The 26,424-nt window shown below is 39.8% G+C and overlaps 2 protein-coding genes across 11 annotated transcripts in view; both read right to left on the bottom strand.

Moving 5' to 3' along the window:
* The window catches only part of acaca (acetyl-CoA carboxylase alpha), a 36,095-nt gene extending 34,059 nt beyond the window's left edge, over positions 1–2,036 (bottom strand). For 3 of the 10 annotated variants that reach the window (XM_065962803.1, XM_065962804.1, XM_065962805.1), the window contains exons 1-2: positions 1,842–2,035; positions 534–792 (exon numbers count right to left, since the gene is read on the bottom strand). In XM_065962803.1, coding sequence (XP_065818875.1) covers positions 534–763 — 230 coding nt within the window. In that variant the 5' untranslated portion in view covers positions 764–792; positions 1,842–2,035. Of the gene's footprint in view, positions 1–533; positions 793–1,841 lie in introns of all 10 variants that reach the window. The other 7 variants (XM_020630175.3, XM_065962809.1, XM_065962808.1 and 4 more) reach the window with 3 other exon arrangements.
* Positions 2,037–8,108: 6,072 nt separating this feature from the next.
* On the bottom strand, positions 8,109–16,083 carry LOC109981424 (T-box transcription factor TBX2b-like). The gene is made up of 7 exons (XM_029276660.2): positions 15,519–16,083; positions 14,402–14,669; positions 14,040–14,186; positions 13,822–13,898; positions 13,577–13,722; positions 11,210–11,760; positions 8,109–9,921 (listed from the first exon to the last, which is right to left on the bottom strand). The coding sequence occupies exons 1-7, from the start codon at positions 15,875–15,877 to the stop codon at positions 9,505–9,507; spliced, it is 1,965 nt and encodes a 654-aa protein (XP_029132493.2). The 5' UTR covers positions 15,878–16,083; the 3' UTR covers positions 8,109–9,504.
* Between the last annotated feature and the right edge of the window lie 10,341 nt (positions 16,084–26,424).

The raw sequence follows: 26,424 nt of genomic DNA, 5'->3' as shown, positions 1-26,424 counted from the left end.
AAACCAACATTTTGAAGTCTAGGCCTAATTTCCAGGACTCCCTCACAGACTCTGCACACAGAGAAACAAAGACACCTTTAGCAGCGTGCACTGCAGCTACTGAAACCACATGTACCCCAAAAAGGAGCACTACCCGGCAAAGGAGGAGGAGTAGATATTATGAACAGAGTGTACTCATGTTGGACTGCTGGGCTGTACTTTCATGAAGATGGAATTTGCAGGTTTTATTTTATATTCACATCTGTATGCTTTACAGCCACTAAGAAACAGTGCAGTTTGATGGATGCATTTTCTGTCTTATTCTTCAAATTCAATGCACTATTTGATTAAGAGTTACCAATTCAAAAATAAATAAATCTTAAATCACAACAGCGACTTCTTATTTTCAGCCAGAAAGAATTGTTATATTTTCAATAAATAGGGGGAATAAATGCAAGAAGCATCCAAATACTTGGTACAACCTCTCTTCAAAAGTTGGTCTGCATTGTTTGCAGTCCAGAAACGATGCAGAAAGTGGAGGTCTGAATTCTAACCTTAGATTGTGTATGGGCCCATCGATGGAGTCGAACCCCATCTCGTAGGTGCTGTCTGAGCTCCCGGAGGAAGGAGACAAGGACCGGGGCTCCTTGTCCTCCAGCGGCAGGTCGGGCTTGACTGGGATTTCATCCTCCGAGTTCTCCTCCGACACCGATCCCACGATAAAGTGAGAGTGCAGCGCGGCAACAGCGGGGTTCTTCTTGGCAGCACCGTCCTTCTGTGCCATGACTGGACGACACGAACAGGCTGCAAAAACTGTCGAGATGGGGGGGACACACAAAAGTGGCAGCGATAGTTATAGCGGAGACAGAAGGGGGGTTAAAGTCAGTGTGTCACAACACCTGTGTTTCATGCTGTTTGTCTTATTGCAAAAGTGGGTTACATAAACATATGCATCTTGATAAAGCGTTACAACATATTACACCACTTGAACCCACGCGGCGAGCATCAGAACATTGTGTATAGGTTATTGTACTGACCAAAATGACAATATCTAGAAAACAAGAAAAAAATACTAAGTAGTGTTGACAGTAACTACACATCAACAAGTATGTGAGGCATTATCTCAACCAGGAGAAACTGAATCCTCTACATATGTCAACCAGTTCAGTTAAAGACTTGTACTCTATAAAATCTATAATCGATATATAAAGACTTTACCTCTTCCACTTGCTAGATTGCCACAGACGTCCTGAACATTGTATTTAAAAAAAGAAGAAGATGTAAATAAGACGAAGCTGCCACAGTCCTGACTGACATGCGTCTCATTCTTTACGTTGCTACAGTAAAAGTTTTCTACATGCCTGTTCAGGTAGAGAGGTAGAGAGGTAGAGAGAGAGAGAGAGAGATTACTCCCAGGTGAGGGCACACCTTACCTATCGCTAGCTGCTTGCGAGACCAGAAAAACAAGACGAGCACTAAAGCCAGGCACGCTGAAAACGTGAGGAAGGGCAGCATCACAAACCAATACCGAGGACAAAACGAAACTTCAGGATGAAACCATACATATATATATCTATATCTATATCTATATATATATGTATATATATGCTGATGATTTAAAGTCGACTAGGTGAGATTAAATAACAGTCACGGCGAGCTTTCTCCCTCAACATCAGCCTCAAGCTAACAGCATCGTTAGCTATCTCACCGGCAGCTGCTAATACATGTATAATGCCACAGTGATGGCACTAACACAGCAAAGCACAGCAGCACAGCTGACCGCACTGCAGGTGTTTACTGTACCGCAGCATGCTTCGGGAACCCGGTGCACTTTGTTCAGCGTGGATAAAACGTCAACTCACCGGTGGAGACGTACCGGAGCGTAATCCTGACAAAGTTGACTCCCAGAGATCGATAAACTAATCGAGTCTTTTAAGACATCTCTCTCTCTCTCTCTCTCTCTCTCTCTCCAAGTCAGGAAGATGAAGAAAAGAAAAAAAAATCACATCATGATGAGGTCACTAGGCTCAGACAGACGCTTAAACAGCAGAGAGTGGGGTGATGTGATGATGCGCACACAGGTTACTATTGGACGATGACCTCTGACCGTAACTTCCGCTATAGAAATAGACAAGGTAGAAAAGACCGCACAGTCAGATGGTTCGCCTATCGGTGCTTCAGAGAAATATGTGAATGAAATGAAATTTAACAAATAAAAGAATACTATATGAAGTATATATCTATATGAATACACGTACAATAATATGTATTTTTTTTAATTGCATGAATGTAATATAAATACCTATAAGAAGTATAATGATTGTGTTGTGTAGAAGATTGGAGGTTAAGGGGATGCACTTTCTTTTCCAGCTAAAACAATACACAAATGTCACGCAAATTTTTCTTATTCCTAAATCCTTATTTTCTTATGTATATAATGCAGAAAATGTAACATTCACAATTTTTCATGAACAGTTCCTCTTAATATTCCTTAAATATACTTTCTTCTTAATTATACTGGCGTGATAATTAGATATAATTCCTAATTTTCCATTAATGTATGCATTTCCATTGAAGCACATAGCAATAGTATTATACATACAATGCTAGACGTATGATACCAATTACTATCTTCTATGCAATTTGTGAGTCGTATTTTAAAAAACATGTGTTTTACATTCCTTTATTCTGTACACTTGATTACAACTATTTATGTTCTGTTTAATTTTTTTCCTTACATCCATGGATGTCTTCATGTTTCTTTGCGATATCTGGCGTGGTTAGGATTTCTCCATTGGCATTGTAATGTCACAGAAGGCCCCTTATCACTTGAGAATTATCTTTAGTCAAATAATCTAACATTTCCTGAACTACTTTTTATTTATTGGTACATTTTTAATAATACCTACATTGGGATTTACATGTTCTATTTAATGTATACTCAATCTATTGAATATAGATCTAGGAAGGTCTAATTTTTAAGAGAGCCAATCAGACTCCGGAGGATGTGTTGTGGGCGGGGTTTACAAGGCCACGAGAGGGGCACGTCTCGGAGGAGGTAGTCCTACGTCGTGCATGTTGTGCACGTGCTGTTATATGCCAAACCTTTCTAGTGCCTCGCGGAAAGCGCAGCTGAACTTCACTTGTGTTTAAAAAAAAAAAACGATTCATGTCCATGTCTTCACTAATCATTTGCTTATATTTGAAACTTGTAAGCGTGGCTTATCGAGAGGCTATTTAACTTCAGCTGTGCCGTGCCGGTGTTAACACAGCAGCAAGGACAACGCCTCGAGTGCACTCAGTAATCTACTGTGCTTACGTCAAAAATAGTTGAGGTGAAATGATCAGAGGCTCTACCGTATCAGCTTCCAAGTATCTGCCAAAGATAATTATTGCAACAAGATAATTCACTTAGCTTACAGATGTTTACTCAAATAACAGAAAAGTGGCAAATAGTGTTACATTTCCAAGATCCAATCAATTTGATTAAACCTACGCAGTTATTTTTTTTCAGTGAAAAAGGGGCACTTCTTAGTTAATATCCTTATTATTCAAACATGAAATAATACGTAAACGGCACCTTGATTATAAATACAACAATCAGGAAAGTTTTTTTGGTAATCCAAACAGGCAACTATGTAGAAAAAGAAATAGTAGCCTATATAAGAAAATATAACGTGCAAAAATGTATGCCACTTAAATGTCTACAGGCATTGGAGCCAAGTAAAAAAAAAAACATATGCAAATATAACAACATTGTGGTGATGGTCAGCTGTTTTTCAGTTGATTTGTAGAGGAATGTTGCTCTCCTGTCCTGAGAGGCGAACCTTACAATGACACTCATATTGAAGTCAAAGAAGTTTCTCCTCTGAAAAGAACGACATGAGCATTAAGATGATCCAGTTTTATTGTCTCCCAGGCAGGTCTTCATCCTATTCAATGTATCAAACTCTACAGCAGTTCATGGTACTTGAGTACTGCTCTGTTGGAACTTGCCATTATTCAACCTGGGGCACACCACCACTGTTGTTTCAAGCTTCCTCCGGAGAGTTCAAACTGTGTTTATGGGAACAATTCCTCATGCGACAATATGGTAACAGCAGCTGGGATAAAAAAAAAGTTGACATATTATGACTGTGTTTGGTTGATTGTCTTTTTCAAATTTGATAATTAAGACAAGGTAACTAACACATGATGGTTACCTTTACAAGGTAGCCCCCTCACCTCTGTAAACTGCCAAGGAGACAGTCCTAAAGAAAAGTAAGTTATCACACCAGAAATTGCAATTTCAGCAATCACAACTAAAAAGCAAACTCACAAAAATATTTAGGTCTGATATGTAAGATTTATGTATTTTAATTGCATATAAAATTTCCATTCATTTTTATTATACATTTTTTTACATTAAACAATGTAATAAACTTTATGTGATTCACATGTTTAAGTCAAACCTTAATGAAATACAAGAGCTTTATGCAGCTTTAGATGGACCATCATTAAAGGACAAGATGACCAAATGACAAAGGTACAGTTAAATGTAACTGTCTAAAAGTAATGATCCTTCTTTTCTATAGGGTAAGCTGCAGGTTAAGCTGCATAGCTTGTCGTGTGGAATGCAGTGAAAGTGCACGCTCAGCAATCAGAAAACAAGTTCTTACACATGTAGCAATGTGTCCATGCTTTGCAACCTTGTGCACTACTTTGTTCTCGGATTCTTCTCATTCTTCATTGATAGCTGCTCTGATTAGAAGTGGTTAGAAGTGACTGCTGCAAATAAACATTGTCAAATAAATATTTGCTCTAACTTCTAAACCAACACTTCCTTTTTTTTTTCTTTTTTTTTTTTAACTAAAACGTATATAGTTTCCATAAGATACTTTGTGTGGTGTGTACAAAAGGCTACATTAGCTACATCATTTCTTATGGCACACAAAATCAAAACAGACCAGTCAAAAAATGAATAACTGAGGTTATTGCACCCATAAAATGTTAGACCATTGCTGAAGTGTCACCAGAATAATGTGAGAAACAGTTAAAACCTAACAGTACACTATCCATCCGCTAGTTTACGTCTTTATCAAAATTGTGGTGTAATTACAACTAAGGCCCACTAGATGGCTTCAGAGGCTATTCGTTGAGAAAATGTCATTGCGCTCGAGGAATGTCCACCGTAGCGGTCGTCTAGGAACAGATTGGTCATTTCATTGTTGCTCCATCCACTTGGTCTAATCCAGCTCCTTTACCTGTAGGATCTTTTTGCAGAAACCAGACTATAAGTGGCATTGTGTTGGGTGACATAAACTGTCGCTTTTGAAGAGGCTGCTTTATTGTGACAGGCCCAATTATGCCTGCACTGCAATCATGCCGTTTCATCAACATCTTATTGTGCCGTATGTGTCAGGTGGATTTTTCTTATACAGATGTTTTTATACATTTATGAAAGAAAAAAACAAAACTCAAATAATTTAATTTATTAAACTCACAGGGGCAAATGAAAGACTTGCGTTTATAGTTTTATTTTATATGCTGCCACAATTGACTGGAAGACTGGCTGATGTCAATGGTGGTGAACGATGCATCGTGATTGGCTGCTGGAATTTTCCTTAACACAAGTAATCTGCAATAACAGCAAACTAGGTGTGCTTGATTTGGCTGAATTCCCGTTGCCTTACAAAACAGGGGATTCACTTAACACATCTGAAATGACGGGGTTATCAAATGTCCATTAACCATTATGAATGAACAAAAATAATAATAAAAATGGTGTTTTCCTGTATATTTTCCTCAGCATATCAATCAGCTCCCCTTTTTTGTAGTTTAGCTAACTGATTCACCTCTCCTCCCATCATCACTACACCTTTTTTTTTTGTATCTGTATTCTTCCAAAGCCCTGACAGAGACACTCTAGTGCTTTATTCATGATAACAGAGGCTTTCGCATGATATCCCTGTTAAGAGCATTATTCATATTGTATGCTAGACGACTATGTAGTGTCTTTGAACCATCTGTGTTGACATTTGTATCCCAGCTCTTTCAAGCACTTTGCCAGGAAACTTAGCGCAGCAATATGCTGAAGTATTCTTCCAGCATCGAGGGAAATGTAAGTCTAGATTCACAAAGTAGCTTTGACACGGTGTAATGCAAAACAGAATGATTAATTTAGAAATATCATCTGAGCTCTGCAGGCTTATGGACGTGTCGTGAGTGGAGTCACCTTTACAGTTGCAGCACTTTGTGTTTCAAATGAATATCTTTAATGTCATAAAATTACTATTCTGCACAAAATAAATTATAAGAGAAATATTTAAGTCCTATGTATACCTTCTTTCTTCCTGTCATCTTGGCAAAACAGGAGGATATAGGTGTTCTCTCCAAAGACACAGAACGTTCCAGGGAGGGAAGTTTTCCTGCGGTCTGTAGAAACCTTGCAGTTGACCTCCTCGCCACATTTTTTGGGCCCGTAGAGATTTTCTTTTAGAACAACATGACGCTCAGCCGAGAGGAAGAAAATACACACACAAAAAAGGTTTTGAGATAAGACTAGCCTATGGGAAAGAGAGGGGGGAGGGGGACTTTTGGATCAATTTTTCTCTAGGGAAACCAGCTGACCTTTTTTTTTTTGTACACGCAGCTACAGTGAAAGAGGTAAAGCTTTGAATGTCAATGAAAATTAAAACATTGTTTGAACAGTTCAAGTCTTTAAAATGGATTCCATTTGAGCAATATTATATTTGACTTCACTCTAAATGGACCTGGAAATATAATAGAAATTGTCATTTGCCACTCAGAGAAAAAGTTGACTGTATTTTTGATCCAGTATTTTTTAAGTTTGCTTGTGCATATTATGTGCAGATTGCAAACATATTTATGACACAACTTTCACCAATGTCAAGGTCAAGTTCATAGTTATTTATAGGGTGCTAAGGTTTCGTACCAAAGTACCTCACGGCAAGCAAAAAAATGAACTTAACAAAACTATTTAGAAAGCATTAAAAGATAAACTAAAAGATTGTTATAAAAGAACACATTAAATGAAGAAATAAACATTGTGATCACCCAAACAGACAGACTGACACTAACACTATTACAATGTATTGCACCTAAGATTAATAAAGATGATTTACTTTATCAGAGTTATTTGCTCAAAGATTTTTTCTCCTTTTAATTGGCCTCCTACTTGTGTTAGGTTAAACAGTCACAACGTTTCTTGTTGTCTTGGGAAAAAAATCCCCAGAGCTTGAGATTTTCATTGCTTCAGAATTGAATAACTTGTCAACAGTTTTTATAAGTGACTCCTTTATAAAAGCACAGTATTCCCCCGTCACTTGAACATCTAGTTCTGGCTTCTCTCTTGGGTAGCTCTTCCCCAGCACTGGGTGATTCATCCCTGCTGGTGTCAAACTGGACAAACCATCAGATACACTGCTGGCCTTTATCAGTCTGTGTCCCTCAGTGATGACCACATATTATACTTTGATGTATTGAATTTGGATTAAGTTCAATGACAAGGGATTTATTGGTACTTTTTAAAATAATACCTGCAAAATATGTGCAAACTGACTTTTGCAGATATATTGGAAAACAAACTCGATATCAAAGTGATTGGAGCGTTCTTCTCCTGATTCAACAGTGCTGTGCAGTTAATCACTATTTCATCTTTATCATGATAAATTAATGGATTATGATCATTGACTCATTTCAGAAATAAACATATTCCAATCTGACTGATACAGTCAGATGGAGCTTCATTTTGCTATCTGATACCCTCAGATTCATTTTTGCTGATTCAGCCCCAATCCAAACCCCTCCAGCTGCTTTTCATTCTGCCCCATATGAACATGCAGCATGTACAATCATGTAATCTTTGCATCTCCATATTTAAACAAATCTCAAGTGTTGTGACGGCCATACTCTCCTGAAAAGTCAGAGAAATGTTTCCAAGTTTTTAATATCAACTATGAGGGTTAATATGAGTGTACTCCATGTAAAGTTTTTTTTTTAATGCTAGAGCTTGAGGTGAGGTACAGACAGGGGGATTAGCAACTCAAGTGTGGCTTTGCTGTCACAAGCAGAGATGTTTTGGGAATTGCCCTTGTAAGCAGTGAGCTCCACTCATGCATACAAAATGAAAGTGCACTGAACTGGCTCATTCACCTTTATTGCTCAGCCACCATCGCTATGGCCAAGGGCATGGCGGCAGCAGCAGCAGCAGCAGCAGCGGTTGCATGGGACAAATTGAAGCACACTGTAGTGATGCTTCAACAACTACATATAAACAATGAAGTACCTTAGTGTCACATGTTTCTTCAATTAAAAACAGTTATCAATGTTTGCTGTAGAGCAGAAGCAGGTAGCAGTGCCAGGTCACTGTCAAAGATTATGTTACTTCAGAAGGTGGAGGTAATGGAACTCACAGCCACTGTGGCCTAGGGAAGCCTTTAGAGTGTCGTAAAAGATGACCAGAGTGATTAGTGGTGTTAAAAGGGCAACCAAGGTATATCAGAAAAGGACATAATTAAGGATAAGGATAGCTCTTACGGATGAAGTTGAATAAACTCAGAGGATTACAGGTTAAGGATAAGATCCAGACGGATCCTGATCCACACTGGAGAATTGAATCCAGTCCAACTCTTGTGACTTCTAAAACAGGCTAAGCTGTACGGATCCAATGTGTTTACATACAACAGTCAATACGAAAATATTTCCGACAAGATTCAGTTTGTTCTTTTTGCTTGGTATAGAGTTGTTTTGACAGTAAATGTAATCTAACTTATTTCTTCTATACTACATCCATGTATTCTTAACAGATTAAACACCTCAAAATGTGAACAACGTCTTTATTTCAACTGTGACAAATTCCAATAAAATCACAAAAGAAATGTACCTGAATAAATTGGCAGACAACCTGCCAGAATACATTTGCCAACAAGTGCTCTTTAAAAAATAAAAGACTCCTGAGTTTTTTTCCCCTGTAAGTCCACGGTGCAGCTTTGGTACATCAACACATACTATAGTGTGAAACTGTGAATCAGTAGAACACAACTTCCTGTTCATATCTGCAGCACATCATCATCAAATCATCATTTAGAGCAGTCCACTTTGGGTGTTGAATTTGGATATAGCTTGTTTTCCTCAAAGGAATCCCAGTTTTTTGAAGAACTTCAAGAACTTCCAGTAAGTATTGTATTAGTGTTTGATGACGTGGTTTAAAATGGGCTACATTTAGTCTAAGATGTGACATTTTCTAAGTGACATAAAAGCACTACTTTCAGAACTATTGAAATTACTTATGGTAACATGCTTCCCACTGAAAGAAGAACACATTATGATACCTGGTGATAATAAATACATCTAGGTACCTTCTGAGCAGCGAATCCCCAAATCCATGATGATGTTAAAAAAGAAAATAGCAGCAGACATGCAATGTCTGACAAAATAAGTGCTTCTAATGTGCAGCTTAAACTTGTTTGTGTTTATCACCCAGAATGCATTGTGTGTAATATAAAAATCAACATCCAGGAGAGTCTATTGTGAAGGAAGTGGTTTACCAAATTGCCTAGCTGGATCCTGTAGGCTTTGCAGTTCCTTAATGGACTCTTTGACAATAGTTTTAATCGGAGCCGTCTTCAGCTTGACCTTGGTTCTTTCACTCGGGTTCTCAGTCACTGGACTGGACTCCCTGCTACCAGATTTGGACAGCTCAGACAGGGAGTTTGAACTCGCAGGTGATCCGGTTGTAAGCAGGTTTTGGCATGAGGCGGCAGAGGTGGGGATCTGATAAGGGTTGAACCGTAACCAGGGCTGGTGGCTGCGGAAACAGTGGTTTCTGGCCAGTGTGGAGGTTGCGGAGCAGGTGGGGAGAGCCGGAGCAATGGCAGCAGGTGCCGCCATGTAGCGGTACGGATAGGAGAGCAATCCTCCGAAGGGCGACAGCGGGATTCCCTGTATGAAGAAATACAAATATAAATGGTATGCACCATGGATTGGTTTTTATCCTCTTTATGTCATGAAAAGCCTTGCAAAAATAAAAGTGCCTTTGAATGTTTAGCCTTCATTCAAAGGCACTGAAACTGGTTTAACACCAAACATGGAAAAGAGAAATCACACAACAAACAAAAAGTTAAGCTGCAATACCAGGCTTGTGTTTGAATTTAAAATCTGATATGTTGGCGGAAATGCCATCGTTTTATTTATCCAATCCTATGAGATTCTACTACACGAGATCCATTTACATAAAAACAACAAAACCTAGTTTAAACTGCTTGTGATCTCTTTTTAAGGGACAACATCTGTTTTTAGATTCCCCCGTTGCAGGTTACTAACGAGACGTTCAGCTGAGCAGCGCTTTTACCTTCCAAGATTTAAGAATGGGCAGAAAAAGAAGAAATATCGTGTTCATCTTGCTGCCTTGTTTTTTCTTTGTCTTCACCTCTTGACCACTTAAAGCCCTCGGGCTATTGTCTCAGAATGAAATATCAGTTGCTGCTGTAGAAATAGTTTGAGGCTTGTGCTGCAGCAACAGATCGACCCTGCAGTCGTACAGTTCCGACTGTTTTCCTAACCTGACCTGACCTGAGTTAACTTCAAATCAGTGCCACATTATACAACTTCCAGAGACTGACTTCGGGAAAACTGGCATGAACTGTTTGTATTTTTTTTTTGTATCAGTGTAAATATCAGTCTAGTTTAAGACACACCATGCTTTATCAATGTAATATAGTCCAAGCAAAGTGATTACATCTTGTTGTCTTTTCGTTTTTGGATAAAACTGATATTTCATCAGAGGAATACTGTGTAGGATGTTAGGTCTATAGAACCCCAAGGCAACTGTATTAACTTCAATACAGATGTGATTTATACATTAAGGTAATCTCACAATGTCATTTAACGATCTCAGATATACACAAACCGCCTTTCATATTTGTGTTGTACATGTTACCTTTGAATAGAAATACTAAGAGCTCATTAGGGTCACAACCCGCTTTGGAATCCAACAGAGAGCGCTACTCTACTCTACCCAGAACATTTAAAGGGCCAGTTCAATTACAAAAAGAGATATAACCTGCGAGATTGGACACCTTTGAAAAGATTAAATATTTGTTCCATACTCATACACCGGATTTTGGATTTGACACTTTAAGGAGCTAATATCCTCACATTAAGATATCTGTCTGGAAAGTGCATTGAATTAAGAGTAAACTTGACATATAGTACTCCTGCTTAAGTGTACCTGAGATGCCAGCATGTGCTGTGACAGGTGAAACATGAACGGAGATGCAGAGGTGAAGCTTTGAGAAGAAAAGCCTCCGTTCTCCGGGTTATTTACTCCGGGCAAAGAAGAAAGCAGATGTCCCATCCCAGCGGCGGGAAATACCTCTGGCTTCATCGACAACTGTCCAGGATGAAGCAGCAAAGGAGCCCCTAGCTTAAGGAACTGTTGTTGCCTGTGCACGCTGGAGAAATCCAAAGTCTGACGCTGTGCGGCACTGAGGGACGACGAGTCCTGCAACAGCATAGGCTGGGCGCCATCTTTGATTTCACTCGTGGGCTTTTTTGAAGCCTCGGCTTCCTTAGAGGACGAATCATCTGATGTCCTGAAAATTGTTCTTTCTTTTATTTTGTCGTCACTGCCGGGGCTCTTACTGACAGCAGGTTTGGTTCTCGGCATCTCCTCGTTTTTTTTGCTGAAAAAAGACACACGCTCAGTCCTTGAACAGCCAACTTCAGCAATTTCCACATCCCGATGGTCCATATCTGAATCACTTCCAATATTGTTGTCATCTGTGGGGAATAAAACATTATGCTTGATAAATGTATTCATAGTTTAAAGTATGAAGAGCAAACCTTTCCTTGCTAGTTATGTTAAATAGAAAACAGAGGAGGCAGAGGTAAAACAGCCTTGACAGAAGGATGTCATCTCAGGGCACCAACAAGACAGCAGCCCTGTGTGACTTATCTGGAGGCGCCAGAGACTAACAGTTGATTCATTAGTGCCAGCTATTTCTGCTCTGTCAAATTGAGTCACAAAGTAAATTAAGGTTAAAGTCTACGCGTAAACAACTTCCCTTCCTATTTTCGTCGCTCACTTTAGTTGCCATCCTATGTCTTGAGTGGATAAGATAATGTCACCACAATGTCCCCGGGTCACTTCCAGCCGGAGACATTTCCTGAAAGTCTCTTTCACCCCATGATGTCTGTATGTGTCATCTCCTCCAAATGTGGGTGTCATCTCATTGGTAAACGTTTATTTTTCACCCTTAAGATGAATGACTTAATCTAGGGCTAAATTACTAGTTTATGAGGACCGAGATATTAGCTTGAAAGCTAATAAAAAAATGTAAAAATTAGATTTTTGTCAGTCAGTCAGTTGTAATTAAAGAATAAAATACTATAATATATCAAAATTGGTGATGGAATTTTGATTTTTGTTTCCCCCCCTCGCAACTCAATCTATCTACAGTCTCTTCCATCCAATACTTTTTAAACATACATCCATACATTTCAAATACCCATAGTCTCAAGGGCCTTTCAGATAGGACGCGATGTGCCCTGCTGAGTAGGGCGCAAATCAGATGAGGAGCATGCATAAGCAAAGAGTAACTGAGCATGTTGCTAGGTGACCAAAACAATAGTCGGGAAAAGAGTTACTTTCTGGATACACTAGTATGTTTGTATCTGTCCACTATTCAGTAGAAAGCCCTGATATTTTTTATTGATGAGGAGGAGGAGACGAGCAGCAAAGAAGGAGATAGTGTGTGTGTGTTCATCAAATCCTCAGGGCACGACAGGATATGAGGGAGTTTAGGCTCGTCCGGGAGCTGCAGCTCTATAACGACCGCATCCATACAAAACACACATTTCTACTGCTGTTTCAAACACTGTGTAGGCCTAAACTGTTGCACATTTCTTTTCAAATCTAGAGCTTTCTCACCGACGTCCCGGTAAGTCTTGTCAACTAGAGCTCAGGAAAGTAGTACACCGTTTGTTGGTGATCTGAGCCTCCCTCCTATTGGAATGCGCGGAGGTGACGTCACCGAGCGCTGCGCCCATGTTTAACTTTTTTAACGCAGTGTGCAAGAACGGCAAGCGCGACCTTGCGCTGCGCTAATCTCGTTGGGGGCGCAGATTCTACGCTGTAACACATTTAGGCGATTAGTGGATGTGACAGCGGCCTATATGAACGACCCGTTAGAGTACATCACCTTCAGGGACCTGAGTTCACTTCTTGGAAAGCCTCCAATGTGTCCTAACAGGACAACAATGTCACAGTAGGACATGCCCAAGTGTAAATAAGACCATTATTGGTGACTTAATTCCATTAAGTGTCTCAACTCAGGATCCAGATATTGTGCATGAAAGCTTACCGTCACACTTTAATGGCTTAGTGCAACACTTAAATAGAATAAAGCCTTTGTTAATGTCATTAGTAACACCTGTTCTTCACTTACAGTAACAAGCCTGCTTTGTAAAAGGTTTTTATACAAAGTCTTAAACGGCTGGATGAATGTTCAGATGAAATCCTGTTGTAATGGATTTAGGGATGTCTGAATATACAAATCATCTTCATGAAGGCTGCATGCTACATGACACAACCCACCTTGACGTGTTGGTGTGGACAGCTCACGAGGGGAGTGGAACTGATCCCGGGTAGTGGGTGGCTCACATGAGTCATCAGATTCAGCACCTTCGTGGTCTGCTTTGCCCTGGGTCTCATGCAGTGGATAAATGGTGAACTGCTTACTCCTGCAAATCATAAATTAGTAAAAAAAAAAAAAAAAATGACTCCATGACAGTATTTCTTTATATCTGTACAACTGCAAGTATTAATGGCAAAACAAATACCTCTTTTCACGCCTTCCATTCCCAGTGTCTCGGAAGCCTTTAGCAAAGGGGTTGTTGTCTATTTTAAGTTGTGTAATCTTGTGAAATAAAAGAAAAAAGCAGCTCATTAGGGCCCAGCGCTGAGGCATCTCATTTAAGCCCCGGACAGGGACCCTTAAATGTATCAATAAATCATAGTCACTGCAAAAGTAGTATCATGCATGCATGCACAGGTTTACCTTTTCGTTCTGATAAGCGGTGACAGCGATGAACTCTGTCTCCGGGAAAACGTAAGTCCTAAAGGTGCTGTAAGGGAGCTTCATTATGTCGTTAGCTCTCACGATATGGAATCTGGGTTGGTATTTATGCATGGAATTTAGTATTGTCTAGAAAAAGAAAGAAAGAAACAAAAAAAGAGTCAGAAACAAATATAGGCCTGGTCAGTTGGCTAATACATTACAAAATGACATTAAAAGTTGTATCTTTAAAGAAGTCAAATCTATTCACATTGATGTCATCTTGACAAGCTCGGCATCAAATATAATGAAATGGATCAGCCTATCAACAACAAGTTACAATTAAGACTGAAATTAACACTTACAAATCCATGTTTATCTGAAATGTTATTGGTGAGTTTGAGTTTATGGAACGCCACAGGCTTGCTCATCCACTGCTCTCCTTTTGACGGGCTGTCTGGGTGGATGTACATGCGCTTTGGCATCTCTGGGTCAGCTTTTCCTGCCACCATCCAGCGAGAATTGTGAAACTTGTAGCGGCAGTCATCCACAGCCACTATGTCCATGAGCAGGATGTACTTCGCTGTTTCATCCAGGCCATCCACCCGCACTTTGAAAGGTGGAAACATCCTCCTGAAGAAGGAATAATGACACATTTCTTGATTGGTATAGGCTAGAAAACTTGGATTTCAGGTTTTGGTGAGGATGTTATCTTTCTGGGATTTTGGTCATTCGAGGTTGGGAAATACACAGGTTGGGAGAAAAACACAACTGTGAGATCATAGCAGGAAAATGTATCATCACGGCCCTGTCAAAACCTGAGGACAACCAGCGGAACCTGAACACAATTTAAACACACACACAAACAAAGCTACACTCAAACGCAATTTAAACACACACACAAACAAAGCTACACTCAAACGCAATTTAAACACACATGCACATGCACACATACAAACTCAAACACACACAAAATCGACACACAAAAAGGCACCGACACAGGACACTAATGTTAAACACACATGCACAGCCACAGACACACACAATATAAAACAATAAACTACACTTTTTTATCTTAAATTTCTTTTTGTACTATTTTTGATTTTATATATGATTATTACTCTTGTTATAATATAATTATTGACTATTATTGTTAGTATTTAATTATTAATTATTACTACATTTTTGTTTTCGTATGCTTTGGCATGTCTTTCCACATTCATACCAAAAGGTTTACTGAACTGAAATGAATTGGATGGGAAATAAAACGGTCAGATTAAAGAACAGGAATGTAACTTTTTAAAAGCTTTACTACACTTTCAACAGAGCAATAGACAAAATATTGAACCGGTGTAAGGAAAGCGCCCCTATGATGTCTCAACGCGTCTCATAAATCACAAACGTGATTTTTAGGCTCCTGCTTTTAAAATGTTACTTTGCACCATATTCAATGATTTGTCAGATGCATTTTAGAATAATTACCTTCCTGATTTTGTAATGACCATCTCCGTTCCCCTTTTGTGAAATTCATTCCATAAATTCTGTGAGTCGAGTGTGACTTTGGGGTCGTCATCCTGTCCTTCCTCTGACTGCAGACTCTTTAAGGACCGCGGATGAACTGACGGCTGACGTGGGCGTCCCAGAGCCGCGTGCAGCCCCGCGTCAGACGGAGCCTGCTCCGGAAGAGGCTCGGACATCGAGGCGACTTCTGGGTAAGTCATGGCGGGGAAAAGTGACTGCTGTGCGGCGGTGAAGAATGCTGACAGAGGCAGAGCACCTGGTCGGTGAGGTTGGAAAGGATGATGAGCCATGGCAGCCGCTGTGTAAACTGGATCTCTCATCGGGGCATCCGAACTGACAGGTCGATGGTAGAAAGACTCCCAATTGAAAGAACCCACAGAAACTTTCCAAAAATGTCTCCAGATACTGGTGCAAATGCAAGGATGGAGGAGAGAGCACACTGCAGGTCCGTGCGTAAAGCTTGATAAACGCAGCAGTGGCACCGATGAGTGAGGACAGAGGGATGTAAAGTGATGTTTACACACAGTCACACATCTACCCACCCAGCCACATGGTACATTAATGAGCTTTAATTTTCTCACAGACATTCACTGTCCGAACCAATTACAAAGGCGTGGTTTCAACCTCTCAGAGTAACATGCCAAGTAGGCTAGAAAACAAAACAACAAAGTAGGCAGTAGGCTACTACCGAAATTACAGCATAGCTACTTTTAACAGTCTGTTGTTTATTTAACCGAATTTTAAGCAATAGGTAGGCTACACAACCACAGTCAAGGAACACTTTTTAGTATTTTGCTGTTTTTTTATTGATCTTTCCTTATAAAGTAGCCTGATTATGCAAGACTGTAGGCCATACTGAACAATACTAGTCTTATTCAATAATGTTTAAAAATTATTTGAACAAAGCTTTATTCAAAGTGTGCTGACCTTTTGTTTTCAGTGTTGGGGAAAGGGAGGGGGGGTGTCTGTATAGGCTACAGAATAAGAACACACTGGACAAGCTTGTTATACTAGGTAGTAAGATTACTGAGAATCAAATGTGCAGTATTTCATACCTGACAGACCGATACACACTGAATTTATTTAACATGATCACAGCAGGTCCGATCTGAGTATGTACTGTTGACTTCTTGGCGCAGGTAGGCTACAGGATGCCCAGGATGAGGACTAAAAGAGACATTGCATCTTTTGTACTGTGGAGCATTCAGCTGCTTAACAAGCTCTGATAAATTCATACTATCTATAATACTACTTGACATCCCTTACATGTATCATGTGATGTTTTAATTATGTTTTTTTTTTCATTGGTTAGGGTTATGGATTGGCAACAGCTTCCGATGACGCAAAAATCGTCATTTTGCGTCATCGGAAGCTGTTGCGGTTAGCGGGGTGAAACTACAACGCTAGTTCCTCACATTTCCTTTTCAGACTTAGAAATACAAATGTTTCCCATCTCAGGGGGAAATGAGGGCGGGATGCATGATCATTGAAAAATACTAGCAGGTTTCTAATAATACAAAGCTTAATGCAAATGTGTGAAGTATCCCTTTAATGATAGTACAGCCTACCGTACTGGCTCTCCTCACTAATGTTAACTCGCTCTTCTCTCTCTTGAACACGCCCCGGGTTTTTGATTATCATGGGGAAGTGTGGTAGAACTGTTAATCAAGGCGGACTCGGTGCCAGTTTGTTGGCGTCCCTCAAAGAGTCGAAAGCTCTCTCCTGTCACTTCATATTTAGGTAACTCTCCAAATCCTCAAGTCGCCTGCTCCACTTTCCTTTCTAATGCAGCCTGCAGGCTATGATGCTTCAGCTTCTGTGAAGCGCGAGAAAACGTGAGAAAATGCAACATGACTCAAATCCAAGTGCACTAAATGAAAACAGTCAGGGAAAAAAATGCGTGATTCGAGTGAAAGCAATTAGAAACGGATTAGAGATGACAAACTTTCTTGAGTTTCTGAGTTTTAAACATCTCTCTTGTTGCAAAAGCCTATGCTAAGGTTACACAACCAATAGGCTACTTGATGAAAAGACTATTCAAAGGAAGATTAATGTCATTGTTTAAATTGACCGTAGAAAAGAAAAGACTGTGAAACTTCCATATTTTTAATTGTATTTAAATGAGTCATTATTTAAACTAATGTTGTCTGTGGTGATTCAATTGTTTTTGTGAGCTTTTGTAGAACTCTCTCAGGTAGAGATAATTTGGATTATTTGATTTAATGGTAACTTCATTTATATTTGTATTTTGAATGTTCCGTACAAGATTAACCGTATGCTATGGTGCACTTTGCCTTTAAGGTTACTCATGTACACTCCGCCAACCGATATTTTTGAAAGAAAAAGTGAAGTGATGTAACACAGTTGTTGTTGTCCACTCTGTGTGTAAGGTGTGTTCTGCTACGAAACAGACATTAAAGTGTACCAGGCACACAGCAGAAGTTTTCCCTGTGCTCTTGCGTGTACTTAAAGTCTCAGTTTTTAGACAAACAGTGATTGGGACAGGAAATGTGCCATTTACAAAATTTTGCACTCTGGAACCAGTTGTCAAAACTTTCCCTTTTCAGGCACCCAAAACACCGTTGTCATGTATTTAAAAAGCAAAAACACAGTAAAAGATTACCGTATTAGAATAAAATTGTTGTTGTGTAAACAGGGACAAAGTGTGTAGTTAATGACAAGAAAACCAAGACTCACCCAAAGACACTAATGAAGTCAAAGAACTAATGATTTAAATTGTCTTTTACTGGGATATTCTATAGGTTAACTCGTAATATTATTATTATGTGGGGCAGCTGTGGCTCAGTTGGTAGAGTCGGTCGTCTCTCAACCAAAAGGTTGGTGGTTCAATCCCAAGTTGATCCTGCTGCTTCATTGGCAGCGTATGAATGTGTGTGGATAAGATTAGTTACTTCTTGGCAACTTATGCCATCAGTGTGTGAATGACAACAGCTGCATGTTAAACTTTCTGTGTATATTGTACCAGAAATACATAACTGTACAAAATTCAGAAATAACGTTAACGATGTTTTAAACTTTTAGGGCGCACTCGCATTAAGCATTCTGTAGCACGCCCAAGTACGTTTGTTGGGTCCAGTTTGTTTGACTAGTGTAAGTGCTCGAAAACGGTACCCTCCCTTGGCCCTGGTAACGGTTTGAAGAGTTGGACTTTGCCATGGTACGTTTGATCATGTATGAGCACAAGCTCAGGTACGCAGCAGAGAGATGACGTATAATTGATCAGCGCCTTGCAAAGTCGAGAAATCAAGCGGTGTAGAGCGCTGTATCCTTCAAAACGACACCCCAAAATAATCCACAAAGTCAGTAAAGTTGCAGTCATGCCACGGGCCACGGTAGTGCCTTGAGCAATGTTAGTGGGGGGCCTGCGGAGGACTGTAGAGGGGGTTCAATCTTGCTTCAATATGGTATTGGGGAACTAGGCCTAATGTGAGTGTGCCCTTAATCTGTCCTTTCTTTTTAGATAGACAGTCCTTTCCTTTTCAGGTAGACTGGAGCCAATGAAAAGAAGTGTACTTATTTCTCTTAGCTGTACCAAGGGCTGAACCAACATGTGAGGTGTGAGGTGATATGGGGTGCTGCTTGACAGTTACAAGGCAGGAAAAGCTCTGCATAGGAAGTGATCTCACAGGGCCCATGGATGATAAATGACTCCCAAGATAGCAGAGGGTAATCACTTGTAATCAAAGCCATAAGATGAGTTCAGAGAGGCATGATAGAAAGAAGGGTGGGAAGACATCATTCTCCATTCCTTTCTCTAAATATTCACAGATATTGCGTGCATGAGCTCCCCTGTCTAACACAGCCATCCTCAGAAAAAGTAGTATAGGGGTTAAAGAGGGGAGTTGTGATGATTGGGTCTGCTTTTCTTCACTCAGCGCTACTGTGAAGGATGGTCCAAATGCCACCATTCCTTCTCTGGTGCAGCTCCAGCAGACAGCTTGAGAGAAGCGCCAGAACAGGAAGGAGGCAATCAATCTGAGAGATGGTGCACCTCTCTGGTCAGAGTCCACACCTGGGACACATTCTGAAAAATGTTAGGCCACTTTGGGTTCCTTGGAAAGTCATCCAAAGGGTAAGCCAGTAAAGTTTCTATCACATTTCAAGCTTGGAACATGCTCTTAAAAAGTGAATGCAAGGAAATGGATAGGAGGATGGACCAAAGGGTGAGCGCAGATGTTGACAGATTAGTCACCTCAAGTGTTGTTTGGGCTCTGTAGTGTCTTGTGTTAATCATGACCTTATATCGGTTACATACTGGACACAACACAGGGCTCTGTTTAGCCTGGATTGTAAGATCTAGAAAATGGGATTAGTGAAGCTCTCTCCAAAAGCAGGGATTGTCATAACCTAATTCTAAATTATAGTCTAATGAAATATAGAATTGGTCTCTGAGGCACGACATGACGTAAAAAGAACAATACAGAAGTGGCGGACAAAGCAACAGAGTCCAGTATCAGACACTATAATAGGAATATTTGCCATAAAACAATGCTGTAGTTCAACAGAAACAAAAACATACTAAGTGAAAAGATAACGCAGCAGTTTAATTACATGCAAGCAATTGCAACTATTAACAGTTTATGGTCGTGCGCTGACAACAGGGAATAAGCCTTACCACCCCTCCCCACTCGTTTGAGGAAGATTTTTCATTAGAAAAGGTAAATAACTCTGAAATACCTAGAAAAAATAGATGAAATTACAGCATTTAAAGTTCAGAAATTTAGAATGAATGGCTTCGAGTGAGAGAAAGATATGCTGTTTATTAATGAACTGCTGTTGTAATACATCTGGGGTTGCATTCAATCATTTTATTTGTAGTATTCTTGCTACAGACACTGGACATCTGGGAATCCAAACTAATGTAATAACTTGGATGCAGAGATAAGACTAGCTGTAAAGACAATAAAAAAGTCTTTGTTCTTAATTAAGGCCCTACAAATATAGCAGGGCCTGATACGCAGTGAGACACACCAGTCAATAGCCAATTTCAGACTGCATTTCTGCGAAAGTGCTGTAACTAAGCTCATCTGTCATTAGGTCTATGTACAGTCATATGGATTCCAGGGCTGCTTAAGATTCTTGTCTCAGTCTGTGAATTCACATGGGGTTTTGGCATTGCGGAAGCACGGCATTGCGGGAGCTCTACATACACACACAGTCATACATGCACATTGTTTAGCACCGTGCTTCCCTGCTGGCTCCACTGATACTGTCTCACCTCTGTATTGCTACCTCTGAAGGCTGTACAGAGGTAGCCCCATTAAACCTCCGTGACATTCGCAGATGTCACAGGGACTTAAATATCCCGCCTTGCAACGGCAGTCTGAATACAGCTCATTTTAACTGTCTTATGGTCTAGTGAAGAGCTGTTATAGAATTGAACCAGCTTCACATTTTCACGTGGCCTTTGGAAAATGCATATTCTCTTTACTGAATTGATTCAAAAATTAGTTGGGCGTTGTCATTTACTTCAACATTCAACTCGCTGGCTATGAGACAGGCTTCTTAGTTTGAAACTAAGCCTTATGCCCGATAGAGTTGACTCTCTATTGAGGTATTATTGCAACGCTGTCACTTTGTTGATTTAGATTTATTACATTTACAGGAAAGGTGTTTACCTAGAAATGTACTTAGCAGGCTATCAGAGGGACTTACAGTCCAACTAGCCATGCTTTCAATCTGTGTGTTTCCAAACTTAAAGTGCTTCTATCATAAATGTTTTAAAACATTTCAGATTTCTCAAAACTCTTTTACTGATAAATAAACCTTTGAATTTAATATATGCATTTCCTAGAACTCCAAATCCACTATGAAAAATGCATCTTCTTGAACCAACTTCGAATATGCAGCAGTGAAAATGAAAAAAATGATTTTAATCATTTTGAGTGATAATTTGTACAAAAAGGTTTAGACCTTTATCTTGAGGGATCCTGCAGCTCTATGTTGCTATTCTGCATTACATATTTCTTATCAATTATTTCATCCTTCACTCCTAAGCCTGCCACTCCTGTGCATTTCCTGGTATCCTGTGTCCCAAATCCCATCAGAGGGACAGAGACAGCCAGCAGAAGGCTTTCATAGAGCGGCTTTATTTTATTTTTTTTACTCAACTCTACCCCGCCTAACCTTCCGTTCAGAAACATTCTGAGAATGTTAACGAGAGTGTTCTCGCAATGTTTTCTTTAAGTTCCCCGACTATTCTCCCTAAAACATCCTTAAATTGTTCTTTTAACATCGCATCAAAGTGTTTTTATTGAAACATTGTCAGAACTCATATATTAGCTAATGATGTGGGGTTGCTGGGTTGATCTTTAAGTTATTTTGGAACCATACCAGTCCATCAACATCCCAGCCTCCAGGATATGTGTTAACAGCCAATAACAAAAAGGCAAAAAAAACATGTCAGACCCATCTCATGTTCTCATCCCCTCAGGCAGACCATACTGGGTACCCTTAGGAAGGGACAACCAATTCCTTTGTCCCCTTGTCTATCAAAGCCCTCAACACTACCAACTGTAAGCTGTAAGGTGTGTTTATGTAAGTACAGCTCCTACACTAAGTGTATGTGAGTGCAGGTGTGAGTGTGTTTATGTGTACCTGTACCTGCAGTTGTTCATCACTGTTCTTAATTATTACACATTTATGGTTTTAATAATTTACTATGTACAGTTTTTAATGATATTTAACTGGACATGGTATAATGATTAAATGTACTTTGATATTTTGAGACTGTGTCAGAGCACTGTGAAGTCCAAGGCAAATTTCCCACTGGGAGAATAAAGTTCATCTTATCTTATTACCAACATATCGCCCCCATTACTGCCTCTGAAGCCTGCTCGGGGTTAGAACAACTTCACCCCGACATTACGCCTCTGTGTGTTTATTCATTGCAAACAAGGCGTAGCAGAGAGCTAAATATGCAGCCTTTAACTTGTAATGTAAAAGGGGCTACACACTCCCAGAGAAACAACACATGTTTCAAGGCTCACAGTTACACAGGTCTACCAGTTACATGTATCCGGGGAATGCTTTTACCTTTTTAAAGAATGACATCACTTATATGCAAACTCATGCATTGGCACGCTGTACGCTGGTTAGTCGCGTAGGCTTGTTTAAGGGACACAGAAATGGGAATAAGGTGGTGAACTGTGTATATTGGTATGTTTTTATCAAGCATAGCAAATAAAAAGGTTTGTTACAAATACAATGATTGCCCTTATAGAGGCCTTTGCTGCAGGAGCTGGGGATCCTTCCGGTTGAGAGATGACGACTCTACCAACTGAGCCACAGCTGCCCTTACACAAGTTTACAGATTTAGTGTGGATGTTAATACTTGGCATTAAAAGTCACCACGAGCATTCTAGTGACTGCTTTTGGTCAAACTTAATTTCCCACTTTGTAGCCAAACATGTATACCATTTTTTTTTATAAACAATCATTTGTTGAAAAGTGTGATAAGTGTGATGCATACTTGATACAAATAGAGAGAAAGAGAAAGAGGCAGATGTCCTTTTAACAGTTCAATTCTGCAATAGGCCTGATCACGAAACTCAGCAGTCACAATGCCTTTGTACTTAAAGTACAGTAAAATACAGTGAATTTGTATTAGGGTAATATATGTGTCTTAGCATATGAGCTTACATATCACTCTGCGTTACGTAACCGAATGGGAGGCAACCGCCTAAAAGTGTAACAGAGCACCATGATCATAGAGTGACAAATGGAAATGGACAAGTGGAAAGGTAACAGTGCGTGCTTAAAAAAAAAAATGATGGATGAAGTAAATTTCATACTTTATTTTGCTATACAGATTCTGCAGACTCAAGTAAAGTTCCTCTGTCTTCGCCCACCGCCATCTGTGAAGTATTCCAAACCAAATAACATAACAGGAATAATAACAGGAATACAACGCATGGCTTGGTAGAAAGTTCAGTCTGTATGCACCTCTCGTGAAATGGAAAAAAAGGAAAGTTCCTCTGTAAGTTATATAAAAGAGAGAGTATGAGTACTTTTAACTCAGAATTGGGTAATACAAAGGACATCATTTAGACGATCTCAAGCACTAGGCGCAATGTGTATTGGGGCATGTCCGGCTATTTTTCTAGTTAAACAACCCACCATCTAGGCTCCAAGAGGTTGGATTAAGTTGCTTTATTACACATAGATATGTATTGGGCGTAACATGAATCAACCCAGAGTGTCAGCTCTCATTCCCTTTAATGCCTGTTGTTCCTGCAGACTGGCACTTTGCTATTTTACACAGACTGGACTCTAACTTTTATTATGTATGAAATATTTGAATTCTCTGATTAAAGTTATTTTCTCTAAAGCTTCCCACATCAGAAACATCTGTACCTCTGAAAACAAAAAAATGACTTCATTAATTGTTTTTGTATATATTTTTCAAGATTAATCCAAGATTATCTTCTGAGCTTTTTGAGTTTTATTGATAGGAGAGCTGAAGAGTGACAGGAAATCAGGGGAGAGAGAGAGTTGGAGATGACGTGTCTCAAACTGGCATCCAGTTAGACAAGGACTACGGCTTCTTTACATGGAGAACAAACAATCAATTATTGTGCTCATCATCAAAGACTGGGTGGAGCAACCAATGCCAAACCAATGGACTCAAACGTACAACACACAGACAAGAGCAGGAAAAAGTAACCAAAGTGTTTAATAAATCCAGGTCGGTATACAGAGAAATCCTTAGAGGCAAATATATCCAAAGGAGATGCCAAAAGGTCAATATCAAAAACAAGCTTTGGTCGAAACACCCGAAAGATTCACAAGAATCAAAGGCTTGAACAGCGTAATATGGAGGAATACACAATGAATTGGCGACGTGAGGGAAGACACACAGGGATTAAGTACACAGACAATCTGGGGATAACGACGAGACAGGTGATGTGTTATCAGATCGGGTTGTCTCTGTCCTCAAGATTGGAACTCACCACCTGTGTGCCTGAGCACATTTAATTTTAAACCTCACCTCACACACCCAAGGGCACTAACGTGGGTGGAAGTTCATTGGCTGTTTACATAACATTGGCGCTGGGCATGAAATTAACAATTCTACAATTCACTTAGCAGACGCTTTTATCCAAAGCGACGTACATCAGAGTGACCACTGCATCATCTGGTAAATACCCATGACATTCGCACTGCACACCAAAACATTTTGTATTAGGTATATGAAAGGGCACAAAGTGTCTAATTGTATTTCTGCTTTCATCAATTGATGATGAACATTACATGAAAATGAGGATGCAATGGAGCATGACTGAGCAGTGAAGATGCACAGCAGTTATGGCTAAGTGAGGAGTGCAAGAACTTTAGCATAGCATCTCATGGAAGGTATAATGAATCTATCCTTGACTCCAAAACATGATATAATCCAAACAGTATTTTTTTCTGTCTCAAAGGGATCATCCAAGATCTCAGTGCATCTTTGGTATTTAACCACAATAGACTGTATAAAACATGGATGTAGTTTCAGTGATGTCACTCACTGATTACTGAAGAAGAGTTTTGAAGGCCAATGATAGATATACCGCTTATCCTATTCAGGGTTGCAGGGTGGCTGGAGCCGATCCCAGCCTGGACTGGTTGCTAGTCAATCACTGGGCTGACATCCAGAGAAAGACAAGCAGCGACACTTACATTCACACCTGCAAGCAATTTAGACCTAACAAGCATGTCTTTGAACCATACGAGGAAGCCGAAGTACCCAGAGGGAACCCACACATGCACAGGAAGAACATTCAACCTCGACACTGAAAAACTCCCACCCGGCCAGGGATTCAAACCAGGTATCTTGCTGTGACGAAGCCCAGTATTATTATTTTTTTTTGTGAACCAGGCTGTAAACATGTTGATTTCTGCTGTCAAAATGGACATTTCAACATGGACGCATGTCAGACTTCTTGGGCCTTTGGCGCTAGCCAAAAATGGATGCTTGAGGAACTGCAGTTTTTTTAACTTCCACATTGGCTTCATTCTACAACAATGGAGGTTGCCGCTTGTTAAACACCTTTAGACCACTTTCAGAGTTGGTCACAGGGACGCTTTTGGCCACATTTTTTAAGAAGTGTGTACGCAAATGGGTCTTGGGTCGAATCGAAGCATTGCCTAGTCTCCAAATCAGGGCAACAATGGCATTGAGGGACGGACCACTTCCTTGCTACTCATGTTTTATTATATAGTTCTCCCCTCAGTTTTCAAATAATCTTTTGGTTTTATATTCTTACATAGTTACAGAAATGTTCAAACTTTTTTATTTTCTTGTAGCTGGGCCTTCACAAATCGATATGACAAATAAGACCCCTTATAGACTGAAGTTCCTGTGAGGAACTTTCAGTTTTAGCTGATTTCCTCTGGAAAAGCCATCTCTCTTATCTCTTTGCTGATTTGGCCTTTACATGTGTAAGTGATGTTTGAAACAAATAATCTCGTTTTTTTGTAACAGTCAAACATTTCACTCTTCGAGAAACTTTGCAGGGATGGAAAAAAGTCTGTTTCTTCATCCAACACCTACCCCATGGCAGGAGTTTTAGGAATTAGAAAAATCAATACATACATATGAAATCTTGTTGCTGATGGTCTGTTGTAGACAATACAGTGGCATTTATATTCATTTCAGTCTGTTTCATAGCTAGCTAAAAACTCCTGACAGCAGCTGTATGTAAGGTAAGATGCATTTTAATGATCCTTTACAGTGCTGAGAGAAAAGGGCAGGACCACATGAGATGTGAAGTCTTACTGCTTCTTTATAAATTAGTTTAAATGAATGCATCGCAGTAAGACATTTTATAACTTGAGCATGCAGTGTATTTAAAACAACGTAATC

Source organism: Labrus bergylta, chromosome 14 (genome assembly GCF_963930695.1).
Source record: "Labrus bergylta chromosome 14, fLabBer1.1, whole genome shotgun sequence".
Taxonomy (NCBI): domain Eukaryota; kingdom Metazoa; phylum Chordata; class Actinopteri; order Labriformes; family Labridae; genus Labrus; species Labrus bergylta.
This window is presented reverse-complemented; position numbering and strand designations above follow the sequence as displayed.